The sequence below is a fragment of the Sorex araneus genome, chromosome 4 (assembly GCF_027595985.1).
Source record: "Sorex araneus isolate mSorAra2 chromosome 4, mSorAra2.pri, whole genome shotgun sequence".
NCBI classification, from domain to species: Eukaryota; Metazoa; Chordata; class Mammalia; order Eulipotyphla; family Soricidae; genus Sorex; species Sorex araneus.
The window spans coordinates 12,950,744-12,975,739 of record NC_073305.1 but is presented as its reverse complement, the minus strand read 5'-3'; the positions used below and the strand labels follow the sequence as shown (position 1 = coordinate 12,975,739).

The following is a 24,996-nucleotide window of genomic DNA, read 5'->3' as shown; positions in this document are numbered from 1 at the left end:
ACCTTTAAGCTTTCATTAGGGCCTGAGCAGTAGTATAGTGAGTTGGGCACTTGCTTGCTTGTGACTGAGTCAAGTTTGATATCCCCAGCACCCTATAGGGGTCCCCTGAACATCCCAGGTGTGACCCAAAAATAAACCAGAAAACAGCTGCGTTATCACTTCTTTGGGCTTTGTTGGCAAAGAAAAACATAGGAGGGTTATTTATTGAAAACAGGAATTCAGGTTAGCTGACCTTGAGCTCTCCCAGCCTTCCTGGCCTGGGAACCTTTCTCCTGCCTCACCTCCACCACCCATACATGCACATGCATAGAAGGACTTTGATACACGTGTTTTGGGAATTGCAAATCTTTTAATATAACCCAACCTCAGCAACCCTTTCGTTGTGCGATCCCTACTAAAACTTCGTTGGAATTCTGACATCAGGATTCTGACTCAACATAAACGGATATGAAGCCCATTCTTTCCTAGCATAGACTTGTGTCCACATTTATTATAATAGTTAAAGTATTCCAGGGAAGAGCAGCACTGCAGCTGAGTCGTCCCAGCCAGGCCCGATCTCTGGGCTCAGACCCCTGGAGCCTTCTTGGAATGCAGCAGGCCAAGTTCCCGCCTGCCTGAAGGCTCAGAGCCCCACTGACTCCTTCCATCATGTAAATAGCCCAGGACTAATCTAGGACTAAGAGACCCCCGATGCTGAATCATCCCAGTTCCACAACTAACTCTAGCATATACAGCCACAAAAACACCTCCAAATTTCACGGTACTGACAGCCCAGTAGGAGCACAGCTTGCTTTCTCTCTCTCTCTCTCTCTCTCTCTCTCTCTCTCTCTCTCTCTCTCTCTCTCTCTCTCTCTCTCTCTTTCTTTCTTTCTTCACATCAGCAGTGCACAGGGGTTACTCCTGGCAGTACCCAGGGGACCATATGGGATGCTGGAGATTGAATCTGGGTCAGCCACATGCAAGGCAAACACCTTCCCCGATGTACTATGGCTCCAGCCCCAGAGCACAGCAGATTAGATGGGAAAGTTACATCGGAGCCACTGAGCTCAGTGAGCAAAAACAGTACCACAGAAGGTCCAGCCAGGCCCTAACAGCTCCAGAATCCAGATACATGTTGTAACAAGCAATACAAAGTAAATGTTTTGGTGCTTGTTAAGGGGACAGGCAGGACAGTGGGAACAGTCGTGGAGGGAAGGTCACACTGGTGGTGGGATTGGTGTTGAAACATTGACTGCTTGAAATAGCAGTATTATGAAAAACTTTGTCAGTTAGTGTTGAAAGTTTCAAACATTTAAAAAAAAAAATGTTTCCAGGATTGAACAGATCTAGCAGATGAGCAGTGTCCTGGGTGGTTTATGGAGCTGGAATGTTGTTCAGCTCACACTTCATACCCAGTATTCCAGAAGTTTCTATTCCTGACCTGAAATTTGATACTTGGTTATAGAATTTATACTAATAGGAAGTATGGAAATTGGAATATCATTCTCTTGCTTTGAAAGTCATAGAATTATTCCCCCACCACATTCCATTACAAAACATTTAAATGTAAGTAAGAGGTATAGGAATTTTGCAGTGCACTTTTTACTGTGTATATAGTATCATTTAGCACAGTGGTAGGGCGTTTGCCTTGCACTCGGCTGACCTGGGTTCGATTCCTCCACTCCTCTTGGACAGCCCAGCATGCTACGGAGAGTATCTTGCCCATACAGCAGAGCCTGGCAAGCTAGCTATGCGTGTGGCATATTCGATATGCCAAAAAACAGTAACAGCAAGTCTCACAATGGAGACGTTACTGGTGCCCGCTCGAGCAAATTGATGAGCAACGGGATGACAGTGACAGTGATATAGTATCATTAACATTTACTATCTTTACAGAGTTACTACTTACACTTGCTAAAATATACTGCACGTTTCATTTTTGGTTTTTCTTTGTTCCTTCTCAGAGTTAGAAAGGTTAGTTGAAAAGTAGAAGGGAAAGGGAAGGAAACTCCCCAGTTGGGGAGGAACATAATATAGGACTAAATTAATGTTTTTCTTCTTTTTTGGGGGGGTTTTGGTCACACCCTGTGATGCACAGGGGTCACTCCTGGTTCTGCACTCAGGAATTACTCCTGGCAGTGCTTGGGGGACCATTTGGGATGCTGGGAATCAACCCAGGTTGGCCACATGCAAGGCAAATGCCCTTCCCACTGTGCTATTGCTCCAGCCCCTATGTTTTTGTTCTTAACTATGAGATGTAGTCAGGGACACTTACAAATTTTTTACACAACACATTTATTCCATTGTTTCCTGGTAACATATATGTAGGTTTGGACAGGATCATGCCAAGTCAAACCTAATATGGAATTTCAAAACACGAGAAGAACTGAGAGATAAGCTTGAATCTGAAATGAGAGATTTTAATACCAACAGAGAGCTTGGCAGTGCCAGTGTGATCTCCTGGAACCACCATGAATTTGAGGTAAGTTTTATTTCTTGCATAGATTTTCGGTTTTTTGTTTTCATTATGAAGCAAGATAGTTCTTGGTGGGTTTGTTTGTTTGTTTGTTTGTTTTGTTTTTTTTGTTTTTTTTTTAATAAAATTTACTTAGAAAATGTAGAGGAGAGAGAAACAGAAAATCTGTATCCAGGAGGGAACACGGGCTTGAAGAATAAGCATTTTCTTAAAAGCATTGTTTTTTTAGAGTATTTTATAAAGTGGATCCTTTAACTTTTCCCTCTTAATCTTTGGAGGAAATGTTGGAATACTTAAGTTAGCCTGATAAAATTAAAAATTAATCTCGTTAGGTAATTTTATATCTGAGAGCACATCAGCTCATTTGACCATTTTGATTCTGTGTTATCAAGTCTGTTCTTTGTTTTTCGCCCTTGAGGTTTTGGGGTTTTTGGTTTTCCCCCCACCCCCTTAAAGCACAATCTGTTCTTGTACATTGTAGCTTACCTAATTAATTTTTAGTGGTAATTTGATGCTGAATGTGATCATATTTCACTGTTCTATTAAAATACTGATGTAAAGAACAAATCAGAACTAGAATGTCCGGTAGTTGGTAGTCCAACTATTCTTTTGAAAAATGGATAGGAAGAACAAGAATAGAAGTAGAGACTCTGTATACATGTATATGTAAAGTTGAACTCTTACTATAAATAAACACTCCGAATAAGCTTGTGACTGTCCAGGCTTTGATTTTTAGCCCAATTGCATTTCCTAACCATGATGATTTTATTGTGCTTTTTCCCATCGCCCTGAGCAATTTGGTTTACTTTGGTTTAGGGGGTTTGTACTCTCCTGGGCTTTTTTCTTCCCCATTATTATTTTAAAACTAGTCACTCCTCATTCCTTTTAGGTGTAAATTGGCACTAAAATATCAGTTCTTATGTCGCTTTCATTTGAATCTCTTGTCCATGTGATCTCATCCGTCCTCAGTGACTAGAAGTTGGTGGCTCTTCACAGTGCTTGGGGGGAATTACGATGTAATGGCACAAGCACAAAGCGCAGACCCCGGCCCTTTGCACTGTCTCTGCCACTCAGAGTTTTCTTCTATGTGTTGGCAGCCTGCTGGGCTCGAGCGTAGGAGATGCTTGCTCGTGGACTTTCCTCACTGGCTGGCTAAGGAGCATGTGCAGAACTTCTCTGGAAAACTTCCCTCAGACTTTCTTTCTTGCTTGCTTGCTTGCTTGCTTTCTCTTTCTTTCTTTCTTTTCTTTCTCTCTTTCTCTCTTTCTCTCTTTCTCTCTTCCCTATTTCCCTCTTTCCCTCTTCCTCTTCTTTCTAGGCAAGCCCATGAAATAACCTTCTTTCATACCTCAACTCAAATTGCTCAGCAAATACTTGTCAGTACACCTTCAAAATGTAACCTGATCAATGATGGTTGAAGGGATCGCTCAGGACAGGAGATGTGTGCAGGAAGTACATAAAGGACCCAACATGATGGTCTCTCAGTACCTGTATTGCAAACCATAATGCCCAAAAGTAGAGAGAAAAGAAGGAAAGTGTCTGCCATAGAGACGGAACGGGGAGATACTGGGGACATTGGTGGTGGAAAATATACACAGGTGGAAGGATGGGTGCTTGATCATTTTATGACTGAAACTCAGTCATGAAAGCTTTGTAACTGTAGCTCATCATGATTCAGTTAAAAAAACATATACCATGTAACCTGAACCCAATCCTCTTTCCTCTGTAGGATTGTAGCAATATCTGTTTCCCCTTTTATCAACAGACTGGCGGTGTGGTCTTGTCACAATGTAAGCCAGTGAGGTGTCATTTCTCCACTCAAACCACCTGGTGTCCCTGTAGTTTCCCGTCTCCCTTAGTGAAGCTCTGGGTCCGTAAAAGGGAAGACGGACGCCGTACCCCTCGTCTCAAGACTTGTTTCTCTGATCTCTACTACTTACCTTTTCACTCTGGTTCCAGCCACAGAGGCTTCCCGGAAGACGCCAAACTCTTGTTCTTGACTCAGTGTCTTTCTACTTTATATTCCAACTGCCTAGATTTTTTTTCCCCCTCCTAAGTAGCCTAATAACTTCTTTTCTCATTTCCTGAATCATAAACAACTGAGTGGACCTCCTCCGACTGCCCTGTTTCAAAATGCGGCCTTCAAGAAGAACCTTCCCTTTCTCCTTTTCCTGCTTGATTTCACCTGGTAGTACTTAGGGTTTTTTTTTTATTACCATCCTAAATAACTAGATAATATATAAAGTACATAATATGTAGGCAGTAAAAGTAAAATAATTTAAAGGCACAGATTAAACAAATGAAAATATTATATATGTACATTTATACTTGATTTTGCTGTCTTTGTCTTATTTTTGGTTTGGGGCCAGGCCCACCTGTGCTCAGGGCTTACTCCTGGCTCTGCACTCAGGGCTCACACCTGCTGGGGCTCCGGGGACTTTATGTGGTTCTGGGGAGTCAAACCCAGATCTGCTGCATGCAGGGCAGGTGCACTCCCACTGTACTACCGCTCCCGCCCGATACTTCATTTTATTTAGCTTACACTTTTGGGGAGCTGGAGTGATAGCACAGCAGGTAGGGCATTTGCCTTGCACACGGCCCACCTGGGTTCTATTCCTCCGTCCCTCTCAAAGAGCCCGGCAAGCTACCAAAGGTATCCCACCCACATGGCAGAGCCTGGCAAGCTACCCGTGGCGTATTCGATATGCCAAAAACAGTAACAAGTTTCACAATGGAGACGTTATTGGTGCCCGCTTGAGCAAATCAACGAGCAATGGATGACAGTGACAGTGATACAGTGACATACTTTCTTTAGAAATCAGTTATTTCAGCTATTTGGAAAAGCATTTTAGTAATATAGCTAGGTTTTTGTTGTTAAATAAATCAAGACAAAGAGATAGTACAGGAAGTAAGAATGCCTGTGTGCAGTTCTGGTTTAAACCCTAAGCATCACATAAGGTCCCCTGAGCAACATCAGGAATCACTCACTCCTGAGTACAGAGTCAGAAATAGCCCCTGAGCACCACTGGGTGTGGCCAAATGCACCCCACCCACTTCTTATCATCACTTACAAATCTAATGCTATGAAGTAAGGGCAGCTGAGGCTTAGGTCGAGAGGACAGATGCCAGCGCAAAGTATCATTTAGAGTCAAATCACTCCCACATAACAAAAGCATAGCATTTACTACTGTCTTCCTGAGCCCATACAAAAAGGACATTGCTCTGAATATACTATACAAAGAATTTAAGGAGAAGAAAAAAACAGTATTTACAAGTCAACCAAGCACAAAGAAAGAAGTTACCAATAAGCACAGGAAAGGGAGCACTGTGATGGAACAACCCAATAAACCTAAACTACCTGAGGCTATGTTATCCTACACCTTGACACAAGTGGCAGGCATCCTAACGGAGCCAAGGGTTAAAGTGCTACCCCAGCTTCTCTTATTATGGGTTCCTCATGTACCATTTCCATTTGTAGCTTGGGGTATTTTGACATACAGAAAATGGATATTGTATAAAAGTAGCCATGGAAGGAAATCCAAGTGTCAGATTTTTCTTGCATTCTATTTTTCTTATAGCTTTTTGTTCCGGAGGGGGGAGGGTGGGCGGGAGGGTCACAGCCTGTGATGCTTGGGGGTTGCTCCTGGCTCTGCACTCAGGAATTACTCCTGGCAGTGCTTGGAGGACTAGATGGGATGCCAGGGATTGAACCCGGGTCGGCTGTGTACAAGGCAAATGCCCTACCCCACTATACTATCGCTCCAGCCCCAGCTTTTTGTTCTTATTCTTGAACCTTTTTGTAAGTTTGAAATTGCTTCCAGATAAAGCTTCTTTTTTTAAAAAAAAAATAAAAGTCATGATGTGCATTTGATTTGTTGGGGAATGAGGGAATACCTGAAGCGGCTATGTAAGTTGGACAGACTTTGCGACGCTCAGAACCATCTGTTTTTTGCTTGGTATGGTAGGCATAGAAGGGAATGAAGAGCATCCCTGAAAGGTGTTTTCCGGGGAGGGGCCTGGCCGGTGATTGAGACGAGGCCTTCATGCATGAAGGGATGTGCTCAGTCACTGAGCCGTGTCCTCACCCCGCAACAGAATTGTGGTTCTTCCTTTGCTTAAGCCCTCATGGCTGCCATATAGTCCTGCAACCAGTGTACATCAGCAGATTTTACATTCATAAAATTGATAGGTACCTCTGGTTTCATGTCTAGCTGAAATAGTCATATTAATAGTACTCAGTTACTAGATTTTTTTCTTTTCTTTTTGAGTCATACCTGGCAATGCACAGGGGTTACTCCTGGATTTGCACTCAGGAATTACTCCTGGCGGTGCTCAGGGGACCATATGGGATGCTGGGAATCGAACCCGGGTCGTCTGTGTGCAAGACAAACGCCCTACCTGCTGTTATTGCTCCAGCCCCATCAATTACTAGGTTGTTTTTAATGATTTTTCCTGTGAAAGTCTGTTTCATTCAGCAAAGCAGAGAACTCCAAACAGAAAGACTAATCAACAGCAGTGATGTGAAAATGCCGTGATGTGAGCCTACTGTAGCTAACAGCATGTAATTTTCTTTTATTAATATGAAGGTTAAGTATGAGTGCCTGGCAGAGGAAATCAAAATAGGGGACTATTACCTGAGATTATTGCTGGAGGAAGATGAGAATGAAGAAAGTGGATCGATGAAGAGATCGTAAGGCACTTCTGTATTTTTGTTGTATTTGTTCTTGCTATTTTATAGCTGTTTCTTTTGTTAATCTTTTTTTCTTAAATCTAGGTATGAATTTTTCAATGAGCTCTATCACCGTTTCCTTCTCACCCCAAAAGTAAACATGAAGTGTTTATGTTTACAAGCTCTTGCTATTGTTTATGGCCGATGTCATGAAGATATAGGACCTTTCACAGACACAAGATATATTGTTGGAATGTTAGAGAGGGTAAGAATATCAATTAAGGAATCTACTGTAGGGAAATGTCTTGGAGTACATGTCAGTGTCTTCAAAATGAAATTTCAGTCCCATTTGGTCCTGTTATTCCTACTACTTTCTCCATGAGTTTTCCTTTCATTCACTTTATACTTAAGTATGTTAGATGAATAGGAAAATGAGTACTAGTTTAGTATTTGTCCACGTCAGTTTATATATTACTTGCTGCTTTTGAACAATTAGCGATCTATTTGCTAATTTTAAATTTAAGTACCGATGAGCTGAACTTATGTGTAAAAGAAGTAGTGGCTTTCATATTTATATCAAACTCTTGGTTTTCTATTTTGGAAAAGTGATGCTAGCCTACTAAATTTCAAATTGTGAAGATAAAATATTTTAGAAAATCAAGAATGTTTTTTAAAAGAGAACTCTGAATTTCTTTATTTTAGAAAGCTTGTATTCAAATATGGAAACAGGAAAGAGCAGATGAATCAGCTCATATACAGCGTAGTTCAAACTGCACTGTGTTTTATTAATTAAATTTCAGTGAACTGCCTTAGAATTACCTCATCCAATTTTTAAAAGATCATCAGTATTTGCTATAATTGCCTGTTAATCTTGCTTTGTAGATTAGAAAAGTGGGTCTGAATAAGGTCACAAAACATATCTAGGAAATAATGCAGCCAGATAAAGATCTTTAATGTTCATTACCAAAACAAATTGTACTGTTGAATTCTGATTCACTGTTATTCCAGTGAACCTGAGTACTTATAGTATCTGTATTTTAAGTAAATTGGTTCCTCCTTGTTCTGTAAAACATTACTCGGTTCCTTTTTTCTTTTCCTCTTGTTTGTTTTTTGGGCCACACCCATGGTGCTCATGGACTTAATTCTGACTCAGTGCTCAGGGGAGCATTTGGTGCCATCTGGTGCAAACCTTCAGCATGCAAAAAATGTGTTTAAGGAGGGCTGGAGCGATAGCACAGCGGGTAGGGCGTTTGCCTTGCACGCGGCCGACCCGGGTTCTAATCCCAGCATCCCATATGGTCCCCTGAGCACCGCCAGGGGTAATTCCTGAGTGCAGAGCCAGGAGTAACCCCTGTGCATCGCCGGGTGTGACCCAAAAACCAAAAAAAAAAAAACAATGTGTTTAAGGGCCAGAGCAGTAGTACAGTGGGTAGGGCATTTCTTTTCATGCAGCCAACCTGAGTTCCATCTCTGGCATCCCATGTGGTTCGTGAGAACCTCCAGTAGTAATTCCTGCCAAAAGTAACACCTGAGCATCACTGGGTGTGACCCAGAAAGTCCCCCCAAAAAAAATGTGCTAAATTTAGCTCTTTAATTCAGGAATATCATCTAAGCACATTAAAGAGTTGTTGATACTCATTCTTAAAATATATGTTAATTTTTATGATTTTTTAAGTGTCTGTCTTGGGCTGGAGAGATAATGTAGTAGGTAGGGCACATGCCTTGCATGCAGCCAACCTGGGTTCAATCCCTGACACCCTATGTGGTCCCCCAGCACTCCACCAGGGGTGATCCTTGAGCACAGAGCCAGGAATAAACCCTGAACACTTCCATGTGACCAGAAACCAAAACAAATAAAACCCAGTCAGATAATATCTGCCTTTCCAGAGAAGTCAAACAAGTTACATTAACTTGCAGAGAATATAAGACATTGAAGCATGGGAATGATTTGTAGTCTCCCCAGAGTTAATATTTAAAAGATGATATTATTTCCTACTGGCTATTTGATTTTACCCGGTGATAATATTTATAGTTCTTTTATTATCAGTGATAATAGCAATAAGTTCCTTTATTTGTTTTTCTATTATTGGCTGATTTTTAATTTATTTTTATAGTCCACAGATAAACTTGAACGAGATAGATTGATCCTCTTCCTCAACAAGCTGATCCTTAATAAGGTACAGTATTTCTGCTTAAATATATTTTTGCTTCCAAGTAAATTACTTGAGTATGTACCAGAATGATAAATTATGGCAGTTTGGGTTTATGGTGCAGATAGGTTTAATTCTTGTCCTTTTTAGCTTACATAGCTTTGGGGTCTGAGGTTGTGGCACAGTGCTAACATACAAGCATTAAATGTTTAAGGCCTGGGTTAGAGTCCCAGCACTGTGGAACAAAAAAGAAAACTCAGTTCCAAGGGAAAATTTTTATCAGACATTCCCTGTGCTTTCCACCTTATAGATACATAAGAGAGTTAAAATTAAATTCTGAGTGGAGAATAATGAGGGATAAAATTGTTATCTGAAGAGAGAGAGAGAGAGAGAGAGAGAGAGAGAGAGAGAGGGAGAGGGGGGGAAGAGGAGAGGGGAGAAGAACGGAGGAGAGGGGAAGAGAGGGGAGGGGAGCCTGCCATAGGGACAAGTGGGGTGGGAGGGAGCTTAAAGGGTTGGGAGGGGAACTGTTGATGGGAAGTTACACTGTGGAGGGATGGGTGTTGGAACATTGTATGATTGGAATACAATCATGAACAACTTTGTAATGATCTATCTCATGGTAATTCAGTAAAAAGAAAATCATTAGCTGATTATTTTTAGGGAATCTTTAGTATTCTAAGTATTTGGATTTAGTATTTCGTATTTAGTGTCTTTAGTATTCTAAGTAAAATAAATGCTTGACCTAAAAAGGATTTTAATTTATCAATATGCACTTAAAAGTATTTTGAAGAATAAAATGACGTCTTCATATTGTCAACTTTTAAGACATTTTAATAGATTGATGCTATTTTTATTAAGAATTCATAATTATGTAACATTAATTTAAAGTTGTCATTGGAATAAAGTTGAGCACATTTTTGTTTGTTCTTAGTTTTGCGGTCTTTGGCAATTCTTGATGCTGCACCCAGCAGGGCTGGGGTTTTCTTGGGGGACCGAGCAGTGTTGGCATTTGAACCCAGGCCTGAGCCTTGTTGAGCTCTCTCTGATCCCAGGCACACTTTTCGTACTAATAAAACTTGTTTGCTTTCACTCTCATTTTTGCAGATAATGCAAATGTTAGCGAAAGTATAATTGATAAATTATAGGAAAATATAATTTAAACTGGAACATTACAAAATATTTAGGGAGGGTGGGGGAGTGCTCAGGCCTTACTGCTGGCTCTGGGCTGAGGGATGTACTGGCACCCCTAAGGGGTAGCTCCAGGGACCATATCCTATGCCAGAGACTCAAACTGGGGGTTGGCCACGTGTAAGACGAGCACCTTCCTTCCTGTACTATCTCTCCTGCCCTACTTCTGATTTTAGAATTTGATCATTCTTAAGTTTGTTCATCGTAGGGCACATCTGTTCAGCAGTGAGCACAAAGGTATGTGGTACTGAGAGTCAAACCCAGGGTCTTTTACATGCAAAGCACTTGAGTCACATCTCCGGCCCTAGAAACCGGTTATTATTAACAAAGGGGTCTTTGTGAAAGTGCAGGGTAATTAAAGACCCAGAAAGTTTGTCATGGGTGTTACTCCTGCCAGTTTTTAAGAATTGCTCTCTGCTCTCTTGATTATATGGTTTTGTCCTTTGAACCTTCATCTGAATTTGTGTTCCCTAACTGTGAAGTTCTGAAAACTCCAAGTAATACTGTTTGTCGTTTATTTCTAAAGAGACTTCTGATAGGGCTCCGAGAGGTAGTACAGCAGGTAGGGTACTTGCCTTGCATACGTCTGACCCAGGTCGGATCCCTGACCCCTCCTATGGTCCCCTAAGCCTCACCTGGAATGATTGCTGAGCACCTCCAGGTGTGGCTCCAGAACAAAAACACAAAACAAAATCCATTCACCCAAGACCAAAGAGACTTCAAATGTTCTGTTACTTGAGAAACATTTAGGGTATCAGGAAGACTATCGGCTGTGTAAAAATGTCTTTGACTTGCAGAAAAATGTGAAGGAGCTTATGGATTCGAATGGCGTCAGGGTTCTTGTGGACTTGCTCACCCTCGCCCATCTCCACGTGAGCCGAGCGACTGTGCCCCTGCAGGTATGTCTGTTTCTCTCGGCCTTACAGAAGTAAACGGCCTTTCGGTGTCTAAAATCACAAAAACCTGGAAATAGGTCTAGGCTTGTGGCCAGGGGTGCATTTCTCCAATAATTATATGTGGCTGAAACCTGGGGAATTTATACGCAGATAATTAGGGAGGCTTTTTAGTTTTGGTTTTTGTTTGGGGGCTACACCCTGCAGTGCTCAGGGACTACTCCTGGCTCTGCACTCAGGAATTACTCCTGGCAGGCTTAGGGAACTAGGCAAGGTGCTGGGGATAGAACCCAGGTGGGCCGTGTGCCAGGCAAGCACCCTATCCTGCTGTACTATCTCTCCCACCCTTTACACACAATTGAAATGACCATTAAGAATAATCTAAAATGAAAGTAATGATCCGGCTTTATTTTTCTAGTGCCTTGTTTGTCTTTGAAAGTATTTACGTCTTGGGCCAGGAATATAACTCGCTTACAGAGTCAATTGTCTGACTGTGGGGCCCATAGGACAAGAAGGCAATTGACCACATCTCAGTCGCTGTTTTGTGATAATGTCACAACTGATAGATTAAACTGAATGTATCAGTTACGGAGCTAGAGCTTCTAGCACTGACTCCAGCTATATGTTCTGCCGGTGAGATTGCTCAGGGCCTCCCTGGTGCCCATAGAATAAGAGCAGACTTGCAGCTTTTCTGCTGTCATGCATTTTAGGATATTAGATTTATAGAAAGGATCTATACTTTTAGTTCATGGGGACCTTGAGGGTTATAATTTGTTCCCCAAAGTGATAAATTGTCTCAGGTAGATTTGGGCTGAGTTGTAAACTCAGTTTACAAAGTCTGTTTTGAATATTTAGAATGTAACATGTTCTGTTTTAAGCTATGAGTAATGGTTATAATGCTTCTGTACCATTACTGTATTCGAGGTGATGTTCTGTACACATACCCCTAAATCCCCGACGGCTTCTGATAGTTGGGGTTGAAGCGCTTGCCTTGTACACAGCCAACCTCACCTCTATCCCTGGTGCCACATGAAGTTCCCTGAGCACTGCCAGGAGGAAACCTTGAGCACCATCAGGCCTGGCTTCCCCCAAACTAAATAATAAACAAAAATAAATCTCCAGCAGTTGAGAAAATTGAACAGAAGGTTAAGTCTGTTTTCCCCGTCACCTAGGAAAGGGCAGAACCAGTTAGACATCTGAGCTGAAGGGGTCACTTAATTCTAGCTCTACATGTGTCTAATTGAAAAGCTAATGTTTATGAGGTATTTCAAAAACTTTTTTTTTTTTTTTTTTTTTTTTTTTGCTTTTTGGGTCACACCCAGTGATGCACAGGGGTCACTCCTGGCTCTGCACTCAGGATTCACCCCTGGTGGTGCTCAGGGGACCGTATGGGATGCTGGGAATCGAACCTGGGTTGGCCGCGTGCCAGGCAAACCCACTGTGCTATCACTCCAGCCCCCGGTATTTAAAAAATTTATAAATAAAATATTGTAACTAGGTAGCTCAAATATTTTGTGATCCATAGTGTAGTTTCTCAGAGAAACTAATGACATTCTAAGAATTCCCTTTAGCTGGGAGAAGAGACTGAAACTAAATGTCTGAAACATCTAACAGGGCTGGGGAGGGGAGGTCCGTATGCTGGAGCACGTGCTTTGCAGCAACAGACCCTGGTTCCTCCTTGCACTGCATCACCCCCTGAGCACTCCTCAGGCACAGAACGGGGAGTAGTGCCCAAGTACCACCAGCTGTAATTCCAAATCCAAAATAAATAAAACCACTGTCAGTTTTTCTGTTGACAGAATTTTAACTCTGATCTCAGATACTTTTCAGCTGGTGTGTTTTTTCCCTCAAGAGAACTTAGTCTTTTTATCAGTGTGGCTTAAGGTTACTGGTATGTGTTCATTTGCAGTATTCTTTGTTACTGAAATTTTAGTGTCCTGAGAGTGTATTAATAATCACCAAGAATGTAAGGCATCGAGGCTGGAGTGATAGCACAGTGGGTAGGGCGTTTGCCTTGCACGCGGCTGACCTGGGTTTGATTCCCAGCATCCCATATGGTCCCTTGAGCACCGCCAGGCATGATTCCTGTGCATCAATGGGTGTGGCTCCCCGCCCCCTCCAAAAATAAAGAACATAAGGCATCTTTTGAAATAGTTTACCAAGTAAATTTAGGAAACTGAGTACAGTAAGTGCATATTAATAAGTCAGCAGTTTCTTCCAACTGTTAGGTAGGTATCAGATCCTTAACCCTTAAAACAAGGTCACTGAAAACTTGAGGTCAGTTCTAAAGGACTGTTAGTCTAGGGAAGTAGTGTGACTTGATGTCTGCCCCATGTATTTCTTTGAAACATCACTTTCTCTCTTTCAAATCTTAGAGTAACGTAATTGAAGCTGCTCCGGATATGAAGAGAGAGAGTGAGAAGGAATGGTACTTTCGCAATGCAGACGAAGAGAGGAGCGGACCGTACGGGTACTCTGAGGTGCGGGTTTGTTGTGGGGACTTTGCTTTTCCTCAGCCGTGCTTACTAGCAGAGAGGTGTGCACTGTATAGACATTGCGAGTTGTTTTTTAGCAGCAGCTCTTAACTCTGCCTTCGGTTTCTAAATAAAGGAGTAGATGTTATTTCTGAGTGTCTTTCTCTCTCCTCCTCCCTCTGACGCACACATTCATGTCTTCAGACCTATTTAAAAGCCTCTACGTCTGGAGTATGGCACAGAGGGCATGTGGGGTCTCTGAGCTCAGACCTTGGGTTGTCCTGAGCACTGAGGTCTGAGCAGCACTGCATCACAGGTCTGAGCACTGAGTGGTTAGTTGCCCAGTAGCACCCGTAGTGTCTGCCACGCCTTGCCCCCATTATTGCTGGCTGGGATCCCTATTTTAAAAACAGAGCAATAAGGCCAGGGAGATAGCTCAGTGGGCTGGAACTCCTCCTCTGCGATGGGGTGCCGGGTTCCATCCCCAGCTCTGCAAGGTTCCCAGAGCACTGCTGGGAGCAACTGCCAAGCACTGCTGGTGGTCATCCAAAACCCAAGGAAATAAATAATTAAAAGCCATTGTTATGGAGGTAGCAGTCAGAGTTAATAACTCCCATGTAGTAACAGTTGCTACCTTAGGAGTTTTGCCAAACTGCTTCTTTGTTAGAACTTAGTTCTAATCTGCACACTGAAATTCATTGTGCAATACTTGCATGGTCCAATGACAATTTTTCTCTTAATGTCTGTTGATACTTGATATAGTGCTAATATATCTGTTAATATTCCCCCTCCATCCTGTTTCCTAGTCTTAAATTTATCCCAGTCTTGGAATTTATCCAGAGATAATTTATAGAAGATCAGATCTTCTGCTTAGATAATTTATTTTATATTTTGTGTGCCAGTTTGACTCTTTTGTGGATTTGGGGGTGGGGGTGGCAGGGAGCGACACACACCCAGCTGTGCTCAGGGCTTACTCCGGACTCTGCAGCTTTGCTCTGAGATAGCACTTGTGGTGGGCTGAGTACACACCCAGGTGAGTGGTGTGTACGCCGAGTGTCTTACCTGATGCACTGTCTCTGGTGTCTTTCCAGTGTTTGGATTGGGTATTTGTGTGTGTTTTTCTCTGTTTTGTTGTTTTTGTGGTTGTTGTTTTTTTTTTTTTAACATTACTAGACAAATTTGGGTTCCTGTTGAAAAGTTCCAAACTTTCTGTACAGACTTTTCCATTTTGATTTGTCTATAATAATGAAGTTTTTCATTTATTTAGATGCAAAAATTGTGGGCCAATAAGAAGTTAACTGCGGAAACCATATGCTGGGCTCAAGGCATGGATGGATGGCAGCCACTTCAGTCAATCCCCCAGCTGAAGTGGTGTCTGTTAGCCACTGGACAGGCAGTGCTAAATGAAACGGAACTTTCCACCCTTATACTGAACATGCTGATCACAATGTGTGGATATTTTCCAAGCAGGTAAAATGCAGTTGAGTATTTCCATTGTAAACAAGGACTCTGGGCTATCTCCTGCTTCCGTGTGCACGGGTGTTTCTCAGTAATGGCACGGATTAAGTTTGGTGATTTAGAGTCAAGTTGCCCCCTTTGTGGTTCTGGAGGAATTTCGGAGCTTATTAAAATGTATATGAGGAATAATTTTACCTGTTATATTGATAGAATAGCTTAAAAACAACTTCCCCAGGGAACTTTAAATAGCATTAAAATATTGAGGCTGACTATCTATATACTCTAGCAAAGTTATTTCCAGTGGATCAGTATGAGCATTTTGAAATGAGTATACTGCAGTCTATAGACATTGGTGAGTGCCAGTTTCATATATATGCGAAGATTAACCACTTGGGTTGTAAGTATATGAAGCTAAGATCACAGCGTGTCCCACCTCCTCCTTGGCTAGGGAAGGCAAATCGGTTCTCTAGTAATACGTGTAACTCTGGCTTGGGGAACTTTTCAGTCTCAGTGAAATACTGGCACCTGTATCATTTTGCTTTGTTAACATACTAAAGATATTTTATGATGGGAATTACTGAATAATTATCACAATTTTATAATACTGGAGGTTTTAATGGTTTCATTAAGATTCAGTTCATAAACCCATATAATCAGTATTGAGAAGAAATGCAGCTTTAAGGGTATACTTGGAAAATACAGAGTCTAGTTAAAAGTTTGAAGTGGCGAAGTTTGATAAGCCCTTTGAGGAAAATATCCACTGACAGTGTGGTGAACAGCACCAAGTTTAATCAATTAAATAATAAATAAGAGTCTTTGGCTCTTCTAGGGCACTGTTTTTCAAGGAAATCTTATGGAAGGAAATGAAGTCATATTAATCAGCCAAATAGATTTAAGACACAATACCTAATCATGTTCCCAGCTGTATGAGAGCTTAGTCTTCATTAACAAAAAAGTAAGGTAATATGCTTCATGTAGAATGTCATGCTCTGATCATACTTATTTCAATAAATAGAACAAAAAGGTTGACCTTAGGAAATTCTTTCTAGGGATCAAGATAATGCTATCATTCGGCCTTTACCCAGAGTGAAAAAACTGCTGTCGGATAATGCTTGCCTTCCCCATATTATTCAGGTGAGAAACCTTCACATTAGCAAGTGAGGAGCAGTGTCTGGGGACTCGTTTCTGTGTGGAATTCTACTGTGAGCCCGTGTGTTTCTTATTGTACTCTGTCCCATTTTCAAAATATCTGAACCTGGGTTTGCACTTAGTTCTTTTACTCTTGAACTGAGTTGATATTCTGAATAGGCTCTTTCTTTCTCTCTGTCTACACTGCCCCCCATTTTCTTCTCTTCCTATTCGTTCCTCTCTCATATTTTCTAAATCAAACAGTTTCACTAGGAAAAGGGAACAGATCACAACAGTTTTACAGTCTTTGCCTCAGAGTTGACTTTGCAGTTGCATGTTTTTATGAAAAGCTGCTGGTCCAAGGCATTGAGTTGGAATCAGGCAGGATCTACTGAGGTCCCTTTCCGTTTTTTGCTCATTTGGAGTTAAGCTTCCTGAATTTCAGTATAGCACTGAAACAAAGTTTCCCATTATGGTCACAATTTCAAATATTCAGGGTTTTTACCTGCTAATTTCCATGTATTTGTTAGAGCAGGGTGAAAATCCGAACCACAGCCCTTGTTGGGAAATTGTGTGTTACTGTTTGTCGCGTGGGGCAGGAAGGAAGGGAACCTCTCCAGAAGTGCTCCCAAGTCCTGGGCCGTCCAGAGACACTTTGCCGTTAGTCCAGACTCAGCCCAGTGGTCCCCATATGATCCCTCGGTGCTTATACAGCACAGGTTCCTAGAGACTAGATCCTCTGGCACTTTCTGAAATGCTGTGGCACTCAGTTACCCTCTGCCTGTATTTTTAGTTCTAGATCTCTTTGTTTAAAGTGATGTTGGCACAGAGGTGCTCAGGGGTACTCCTGGCTCTGCACTCGGGAGTCACTCCTCACAGTGCTTGGTGTTCGGGGGACCACTGGGATGCCGGCATCAAATCTGGGTTGGCTGCGGTGCACGGCAGGCGTTTACCCACTGTAGTGCCTCTCCAGCCCCTCAGCTCGGCTCTTATGTGAGTTCAGTGAATCTGAAGCTAGGCCAAAGCAGGATTCCTTCCGTACCCCACCCCTCTCGCCCTCTCCCAGTTCTGTCCCATCTGTCCCCACCTTTTTCCTTTGTCATTACCAGAGAAGTCCAGTCAGGAGAATGCACAAGAAGCACTTTTCCCAGGAATCAAGATGGAGCAGCTTCAGGCTGTTTGAGCTTTCTCTGAATATGTTTTGATCAGTCCTCAGCACGTTGCTCTACGCTGAGAGATATAAAATAAATGGTGGGCTGGGGTGAGGATCTCAGGCGACCTGGAGGTTCTGGGGCCGTCGCTGATGATTCTCGGCCAGCGTGGTTGTTGGTTCAGTGCAGGGCCAGAGGAGGCGGTGCTGCTGGCCCCCGGCAGTGACGGGGATTACCCAGGTCTCCAGGCAATCCTTGGGGACCATGTGGTATTGAGGATCGAACCAGGACTAGCGGTACCTTAACCCCCACCCCCTTACCTTATCTCTGGCCCTCAAATGAATCATTTTTCAACACTTTGGAGAGCAGTAAACAGGTTAACTGAATCCAGGATATGTTTATTTTTATAACTTATTACACAGTGTGAGAAACTATAACCTTAGCATATAAAATGCATAAACCTAAGATGGATGGTATCGTAACAGTCCAGTAACAAAACCCTTTCTTTCTTTAGCTCCTGCTGACCTTTGACCCTATCCTTGTGGAGAAGGTTGCTATTTTGTTGTATCATATCATGCAAGATAATCCACAATTACCTCGACTCTATCTTAGTGGAGTATTTTTCTTTATCATGATGTATACAGGTTCTAATGTGCTTCCAGTTGCTCGGTAAGAACTCTTATTATTTGCTTGCTTGGGTATGTGTGTGTGTGTGTGTGTGTGTGTGTGTGTGTGTGTAATAGTTTCTTTTATTTTTTAATTATAAAAGTTATTTAATTACATTTCTGATTCAATTAAAAGTTAGAATAGGGGAAATTGATATAGAATTACCTTTACCCCATCTCACAAATAATTTTATTTGCATCTCATATTCAGTATAACTTCATTTGCTCATGCAGTTTTGCATTTAGTTTTTTGAGTTTATTTTTTAATATGACAGAACCCTAATTGGTTAACTGATTAATTTTTCTAGTTAATTTAAATTCTTGCATTAGTTTGAAATTAAACTGTTTAGGAATATGAATGTACTGGTTACTTTTGGTGGCTTTTATAAATTAAAGATCTAATCTATAGAGAACTAAAGCTATTGTATCTAAGCCAATTCCTATATGTAAGGACTCATTTATCTTTTTTCTAGGTTTTTGAAGTATACACATACCAAACAGGCTTTCAAGTCAGAGGAGGTAAGCCAGAGTAGTCCTGAATGCATACCACAATAGTATATGGCAAGGAAATTTGGCACCAGTTTCCTGAGAGGTGTGTGTTTATTAGATTATAAGCACTTGCAGGCAGGTATTGTTTTATTCTTCTTTTTTCTTTGTGTGTTTTTTTTTTTTTACATTTTTTTGTAGTAACTTGCACATAGAAATCTTCACTGGCATTTTTAAAACGAAAATAGATGGTTTCCAGTAGCCTCTTACTGAAACTGCAGGGTTCGGGAGAGAATTCAAAGAGCTAGGTGCAGGTTTACACAGGGGGGCCCAGGCTCAGTCCCAGCTCCGCTTGGACCCCCTGAGCACAGATCCAGGAAGTAACCCCCCAAACCAAAAGCAACACATGCAACTATATAGAAATCACAAGTGCAAATTGTAATCTCTTAGTACTGTGAATATAACCTATGTCCCAGGTGGTGTAAAATTTAGACTGGTAATTTAGTTTATTTGTTGTTCTGTTTTGGAGGGCCCACACCTAACTGGGCTCAGAGCTCTGGGGTTCCTTCTGGTATGGTGGTCAGGGGACCACTCCGTGCTGGGCATTGAACTCAGGCCTCGATCACGGGAGATGGTCTCCGGCCCCCTGAGCTCCCTCCCCAGCCCTGAGTTGGTAATTTTAATAAATAATTCATTATTTACTTGAGCACTGTAGAGTTGGCTAAGTATTCAGTAAAATCCTAACCTTTTTCTTTTTTTCTTTCTTTTTTTTTCCCCCACATCTCAAGTTATGATTTGTTGAGGGTCTGATTTATTTGGGGTTTTGGCCAGCTTTCTTAGCAGTGTTCCGGGGGCGTAGACATCATTCCCAGCTATACTTAGGCCACTGAGCGGTATAGTTCAATGCTTGGACCAGGCAGTGCCGTGCTTCTTGGAGCAAGGGGTGCTAAGGCCTCCAGGGCTAGGCTTGATGGTGCTTTGGGGTCCATGTGATGGCAAGTATTAAACTCGGCGTCCCCAAGCCATCTCCCTATCTCAGGCTCCTAATTTGAAGCTGTTCTTTATTGGTAGTGCTAGGGATTGAGTCAAAAACCTTCCACATGCAAGGGGTAGTCGCCTGCTGCGGAACCAACTACATTCACCCCCTGATTTTTCAGGGCTTCAAGTATTGTTGCAGATTTTACTGAGGAGGAAAGTTGGAATCCAGTAAAGAAAGAGCCCTGTCCGCGTGACCAGACTCTTGAAAACATCATTGAGGGATGTTTCAGAGTTTACTCCGCCTCTCTTGTAACATTGCTTTTCGGATTTTACTGGGATCTCAGTAAACTAAAACCAGACCATGCTTAAGAGACTCACCAAGGACTGTCACAGTGCCACACTGACAGGAGCCACTAGGTTAAAACATTCGGTTCCTATTGTTTCCGTTTCGGCGGTGAGGGGAGATTGCCCAGCCAGTGGCCAGAGAATCTGGGGGTTCCATTCTCAGGCCTGGCAGGGCAGTGCTTATGGGCCCAGAGGTGCCCATGTCCACAGTGCTGGCGGAGGAGGGCGAGGCTAGGTGGGATGAGTATTCCAACTCGGGGCTTAGGCTTCCAGGTGAGTCCTCCAGCCCTTTGTGCTCACTCTGGCCTCAAATCACACGTTTCATTGAACAAGACTTAACCTTGTTCTGCTTACGACTCTTTTTGCCCGAGAAATGCAACGCAGGTGAGCAAGCATTGCCAAGAGCAACCAGTTCATGACACATTTGACTTCCAGTTAGTTTTTGGTCATTGCACCTTCAGAAACCTTTTGTCATTGCCCAATTTTTCACAGCTCCCGATTTCAGTCAAGTGACCCCGGGTGGATCGCATTGATAGTTGAAGAAGCTTGGCTGTAGAGCAGGCAGTGAGGCTGTAGAGTCTCACTTTGAAAGGATGCCCATGACTGGGACATTTACACAAAGTGATACAAATTGAAAGTGAGAAAATTGGAAAAATTTAAAACTTTGCCTCTGGGCAGGGAGGTGACTCAGAGGCCAAGAGCCTACGGCTTGAATGTGGTTATCCCACATTCCATCCTCAGCGTTGCTTGTCCACCAAGCACTGGTGGGTATGACCAACCCCAAAATAAATGGCATAGATAGATATACATACATATGTTATATAAACTGTTGCTTTTGAAAGATTTCTAATCCTAGAGAATATTAACTTAGAAAATTGAAAGATGTTTTTAGTGTTTCTGACTTTTTCTTATTTTGTTTTAAAGACAAAAGGACAAGATATTTTCCAGAGAAGTATACTTGGACACATTCTACCAGAAGCAATGGTTTGTTACTTAGAAAATTATGAGCCTGAAAAGTTTTCTGAGATTTTTCTAGGAGAATTTGATACTCCGGAAGCAATCTGGAGTAGTGAAATGAGGTAAATAACCAGTTGATTGTATTTTATATTAAGAATATTTGCATGTTTCGGTCTGGTTTAACTTCTGCTAAAGACACGTTTCTCTAGCTCTCTTATCTAAAGCCATAGTAGTTTTCAGTACCAAATCAAATGGGAGTTTTAAAAGTCAGTACACTTTATTATGGTTGACAAAATTACTCTTACTTTAATAGGACATTATGTAAGGATAAAGCTTTGGGCAGGGGCTGGAGGTAGGTGTCACACTCAGCTGTGTTCAGGGCTTATTCCTGGCTCTGTGCTCAGAGATCTCTCCTGGAGGGGCTTGGAGGGCCATTTGTAATGCAGGGCATCGAACCACAGAGTTGGCCACATGCATGGCAAGTGCCTCAACCCCTCTGCTATCTTTCCGGCCCTGTGGGTAAAGCTGTTACCGCCCATCCCTCTGAAGTCAGCCCATAGAACCGCTCAACTTTAAGCAGTAAAATAATACGTAAAGGATGTACTGGGGTGGGGCTGGAGAGGTAGCTCAGAGGGTACTCTAGTTGGCGTGCAGGAAGGGCGGATTCAGTCCTTAGAACAGGGTGCCCCAGACGCTGCTGAGAGCAGCTGGAAGAACCATCCAGTGTGGTCGGGTAATAAAGATCAAGATAGACCCAAGACACACGCCTGGGGTGCTTAGAGCTGTGCTCCACCAACTTCAAGTTCCTTACAGAATGAGGACTTCCTAGCCAGCGCATTTTGATTTCAAGCTGGTCCTCAGCCTTTGTTTGTAGGGGATGCCCTGGCAAAGCCTTCGGAAACCCAGAAGAGACTGGGGGCAGCGCCATCCTCAGCTCAGGCGCTGTCTGGAAACAGGCTCCTTGTTCTGGCGTGGGACTGTGTGCTTGTGGCCGATGGCAGTGGCCCTCTGAATGGAGATACATACGGCTTTTACCTGCCTTCACACCCGCACTGCCACCTGCTGGTTATGTGGCATCTCAGTGTTGGAGCAGATGCTTGACCTGTACTCCTGCCAAAGGCATGAGAGAATACTTTTTATTGTTAACAAATTTAGGGAATACAAATGAGTGTGTTTCATTTTTTTCTCTGGTTTTTTGACCCTGAGATGGGTCAATATGAGTTTTCCCTCTAAAAGATACAGTTTCTGTACAGTGATACAGTCGAGGTTTGGCTTAGATGAGGATCAGCCCTCAGAGTGCGGAGGTTTAGTAAGATAAGTAGCATGCCGTGTGCTCGCTGACAGCAGTTTCCTGTCCACACTCATGTGGACTCTCCCGGCTGACCTGCCAGTGACTCGTTTCTCAGCAGGAAGACTGGAAACACCAGCCTTTTTTCTTTGATCTTGTGTATAGGTAACTGTTACCAATAAGCTGCTGCCCATTGAGACTTTACACAGTGAGTTTAGCATATCCCAGGTAGCATCCTTATAAGCTCTTTTATTCTAGGAAATTGAGTGACTCTAAGGAAGAGCCATGTGATTATATTGCATGATTACCACTCATCCTTTTTGTTGGCCTTAAGCAAACCTTTCACTAATGCTGAAAGACTTTTATCATTGTAGGCGCCTAATGATAGAGAAGATTGCTGCCCATCTCGCTGATTTCACGCCTCGTCTTCAGAGTAACACAAGAGCACTTTATCACTACTGTCCAATCCCAGTCATCAACTATCCACAGCTAGAAAATGAACTGTTTTGTAATATTTATTACCTCAAACAACTTTGTGATACACTCCGGTTTCCAGACTGGCCAATTAAAGATCCAGTAAGTCAACAGACGGGTTCGTGCCTCCTTCTCCCAGAGAAATAGGCTCTCCTGCGGTCTGGGGACAGCTCCGTGGTCGAGCGCATATCTGACAGGCAGAAGACCACGAGTTCCCTCCCCAGCACTTCCTCACATGCCGGGAGAAATCTCTGGCACCACGGCAGAGTACCATCTTGGCACACTACAGCCAGCTGCGTGCAAGTATCGCTGAGCGTATCTCGACCGAGCGTGTGACCCCTGGCAACAGTTACAGTCCTTGCTAGAGCACAAGTAAAGTTTGTGAGGCCTGTAGTGTCACCTCCTCATTCCCCTTGGCACCTCACGAGCACTGCAGCCAGGTGTGTGCCCAGTCATGGCAGCGGGAGCCTCTGCCCACTCCCCTCTGTGAGGACAGTAGCGTTCTGCAGTATTGCCCTGTACCTGAGCCTGTGCCACAAGGGCGAGCACTATGTGTGGGCGAATTCTAACTGGAAGATAAGTTTCTCAGGAGTACTTCGAGCTTAAATACTGTGAGGAAAAAAAGAAAGCCAGCTTGATTGCATTTATCACAGTATCCAATTATGAATGGTAAAGTTATTTTATATCAGCTAGGTAGGCTCACACATGTTGGAATTAGGAAGCTGGGTTTTGAGTCTTGGTTTGGCCATTAGCAGCGCTATAGAGCTGAATTGCTTGACTTTCTAAGATTACTCGAAATACTGATAGCTGCTGTCTCACAGTGATTAGGGAAGTTGCATGAGATTTCATTAAGACAGCATCACTCATGACATATATATATATATGTATGTATTATATATATGTACATATATAGAGAAAGAGTGAAAGAGAGAGAGAGGAAAGACTAAATGTCACCTCATTCATATGAAAGTATCTACTGAAAGGCTGGAGCGATAGCACAGTGGGTAGGGCATTTACCTTGCATACAGCTGACCCAGGTTAGATTCCCAGCTTCCCATATGGTCCCCCGAGTACTGCCAGGAGTAATACGTGAGTGCGTGAGCCAGACCCCTGTGCATCGCCAGGTATAACCCAAAAAACAAAACAAAACAAAACAAAAAATCTACTGTGCCTGTCCACCGTGTACTTGGGACTGACCCATTCAACTTGAGCCCTTGTCTGCTACAAGTCTGCAATAAAGTTGGTCTAGAGACCGCAGCTAGTCTATTACTACAGTAATAATTATACCATTATCTTGACATCAGAGCGGCTGCCATTTGTACCACCAAGCACAGCCTCTTTACAGTATTACAGCTAAATGGAGGCCAACTTGGCTACTTGTTCTGAAATTGACTAGGTAGAAAAGCCAGATCATGATTTGATTCCAGCATCATTTATTTACTTATTTATATTTATTGCTTTTTGGGTCACACCCGGCTATGCACAGGGGTTACTCCTGGCTTTGCACTCAGGAATTACTCCTGGCGGTGCTTAGGGGACCATATGAGATGCTGGGAATCAAACCCAGGTTGGCCGCATGCAAAGCAAATGCCCTACCCGCTGTACTATCGCTCCAGCCCCTCCCACATCATTTATTAACTGGGAAATGCATCTATTTAAGAACCTCGTTCTGTGATTTGAAATGTTTTAAAAGAATTAGGTGTGCTGTGCTCTAATCTGCCAAGGACTGACTTCCTAGGCATCTGGACTTAGGTCTGTATTAACTCTCATCACTGCTATCCAGGGTTTCTGTGCTCACTGTTCCTTTGAACACAAATTGTCAGCAGATATGTTTAGTCATCTTAAGAAGCTTGGTAAAACATAATGGGTATTTTATTACTATAGAGTGTCATTTGTTTGCTACTCATTTGGAGGTATTTCATGTCTCTTTCACAATTAAGAATAGAGGGCTAGGGAGATAATGCAGGTTAAGGCGCTTGCCTTGTATACGGCTCATCAGGGGTTCAGTCCCAGGAACTACTTATGGTCCCCTGAGCACCACCAGGAGAGGTCCCTGAACACAGAGCCAGGAATAAGCCCTGAGCACTGCCAAGTGTGGTCCCAAAACAAAAGAATAGAGGGCTAGAGAGACAGTATAGGATTAAGGTACTTTATTTGCTGTGGCCAACCCTCTTTCAATCCATCCAGAGTACTGTATAATCCTCTGAGCACTGTCAGGAGTGACCCCAAGCACT

General features: G+C 42.7%; 1 protein-coding gene across 1 annotated transcript in view; it reads left to right on the top strand.

The window, feature by feature from the left end:
• The window catches only part of DNAJC13 (DnaJ heat shock protein family (Hsp40) member C13), a 116,328-nt gene that overhangs the window by 54,884 nt on the left and 36,448 nt on the right, over positions 1-24,996 (top strand). Inside the window, exons 23-34 of the mRNA XM_055135759.1 lie at positions 2,308-2,461; positions 7,042-7,145; positions 7,230-7,389; positions 9,239-9,301; positions 11,263-11,364; positions 13,734-13,838; positions 15,100-15,302; positions 16,340-16,424; positions 18,084-18,238; positions 18,708-18,753; positions 20,968-21,122; positions 22,663-22,864. Of these exons, the coding sequence (XP_054991734.1) occupies positions 2,308-2,461; positions 7,042-7,145; positions 7,230-7,389; positions 9,239-9,301; positions 11,263-11,364; positions 13,734-13,838; positions 15,100-15,302; positions 16,340-16,424; positions 18,084-18,238; positions 18,708-18,753; positions 20,968-21,122; positions 22,663-22,864 (1,534 nt within the window). The remainder of the gene's footprint in view (positions 1-2,307; positions 2,462-7,041; positions 7,146-7,229; positions 7,390-9,238; positions 9,302-11,262; positions 11,365-13,733; positions 13,839-15,099; positions 15,303-16,339; positions 16,425-18,083; positions 18,239-18,707; positions 18,754-20,967; positions 21,123-22,662; positions 22,865-24,996) is intronic.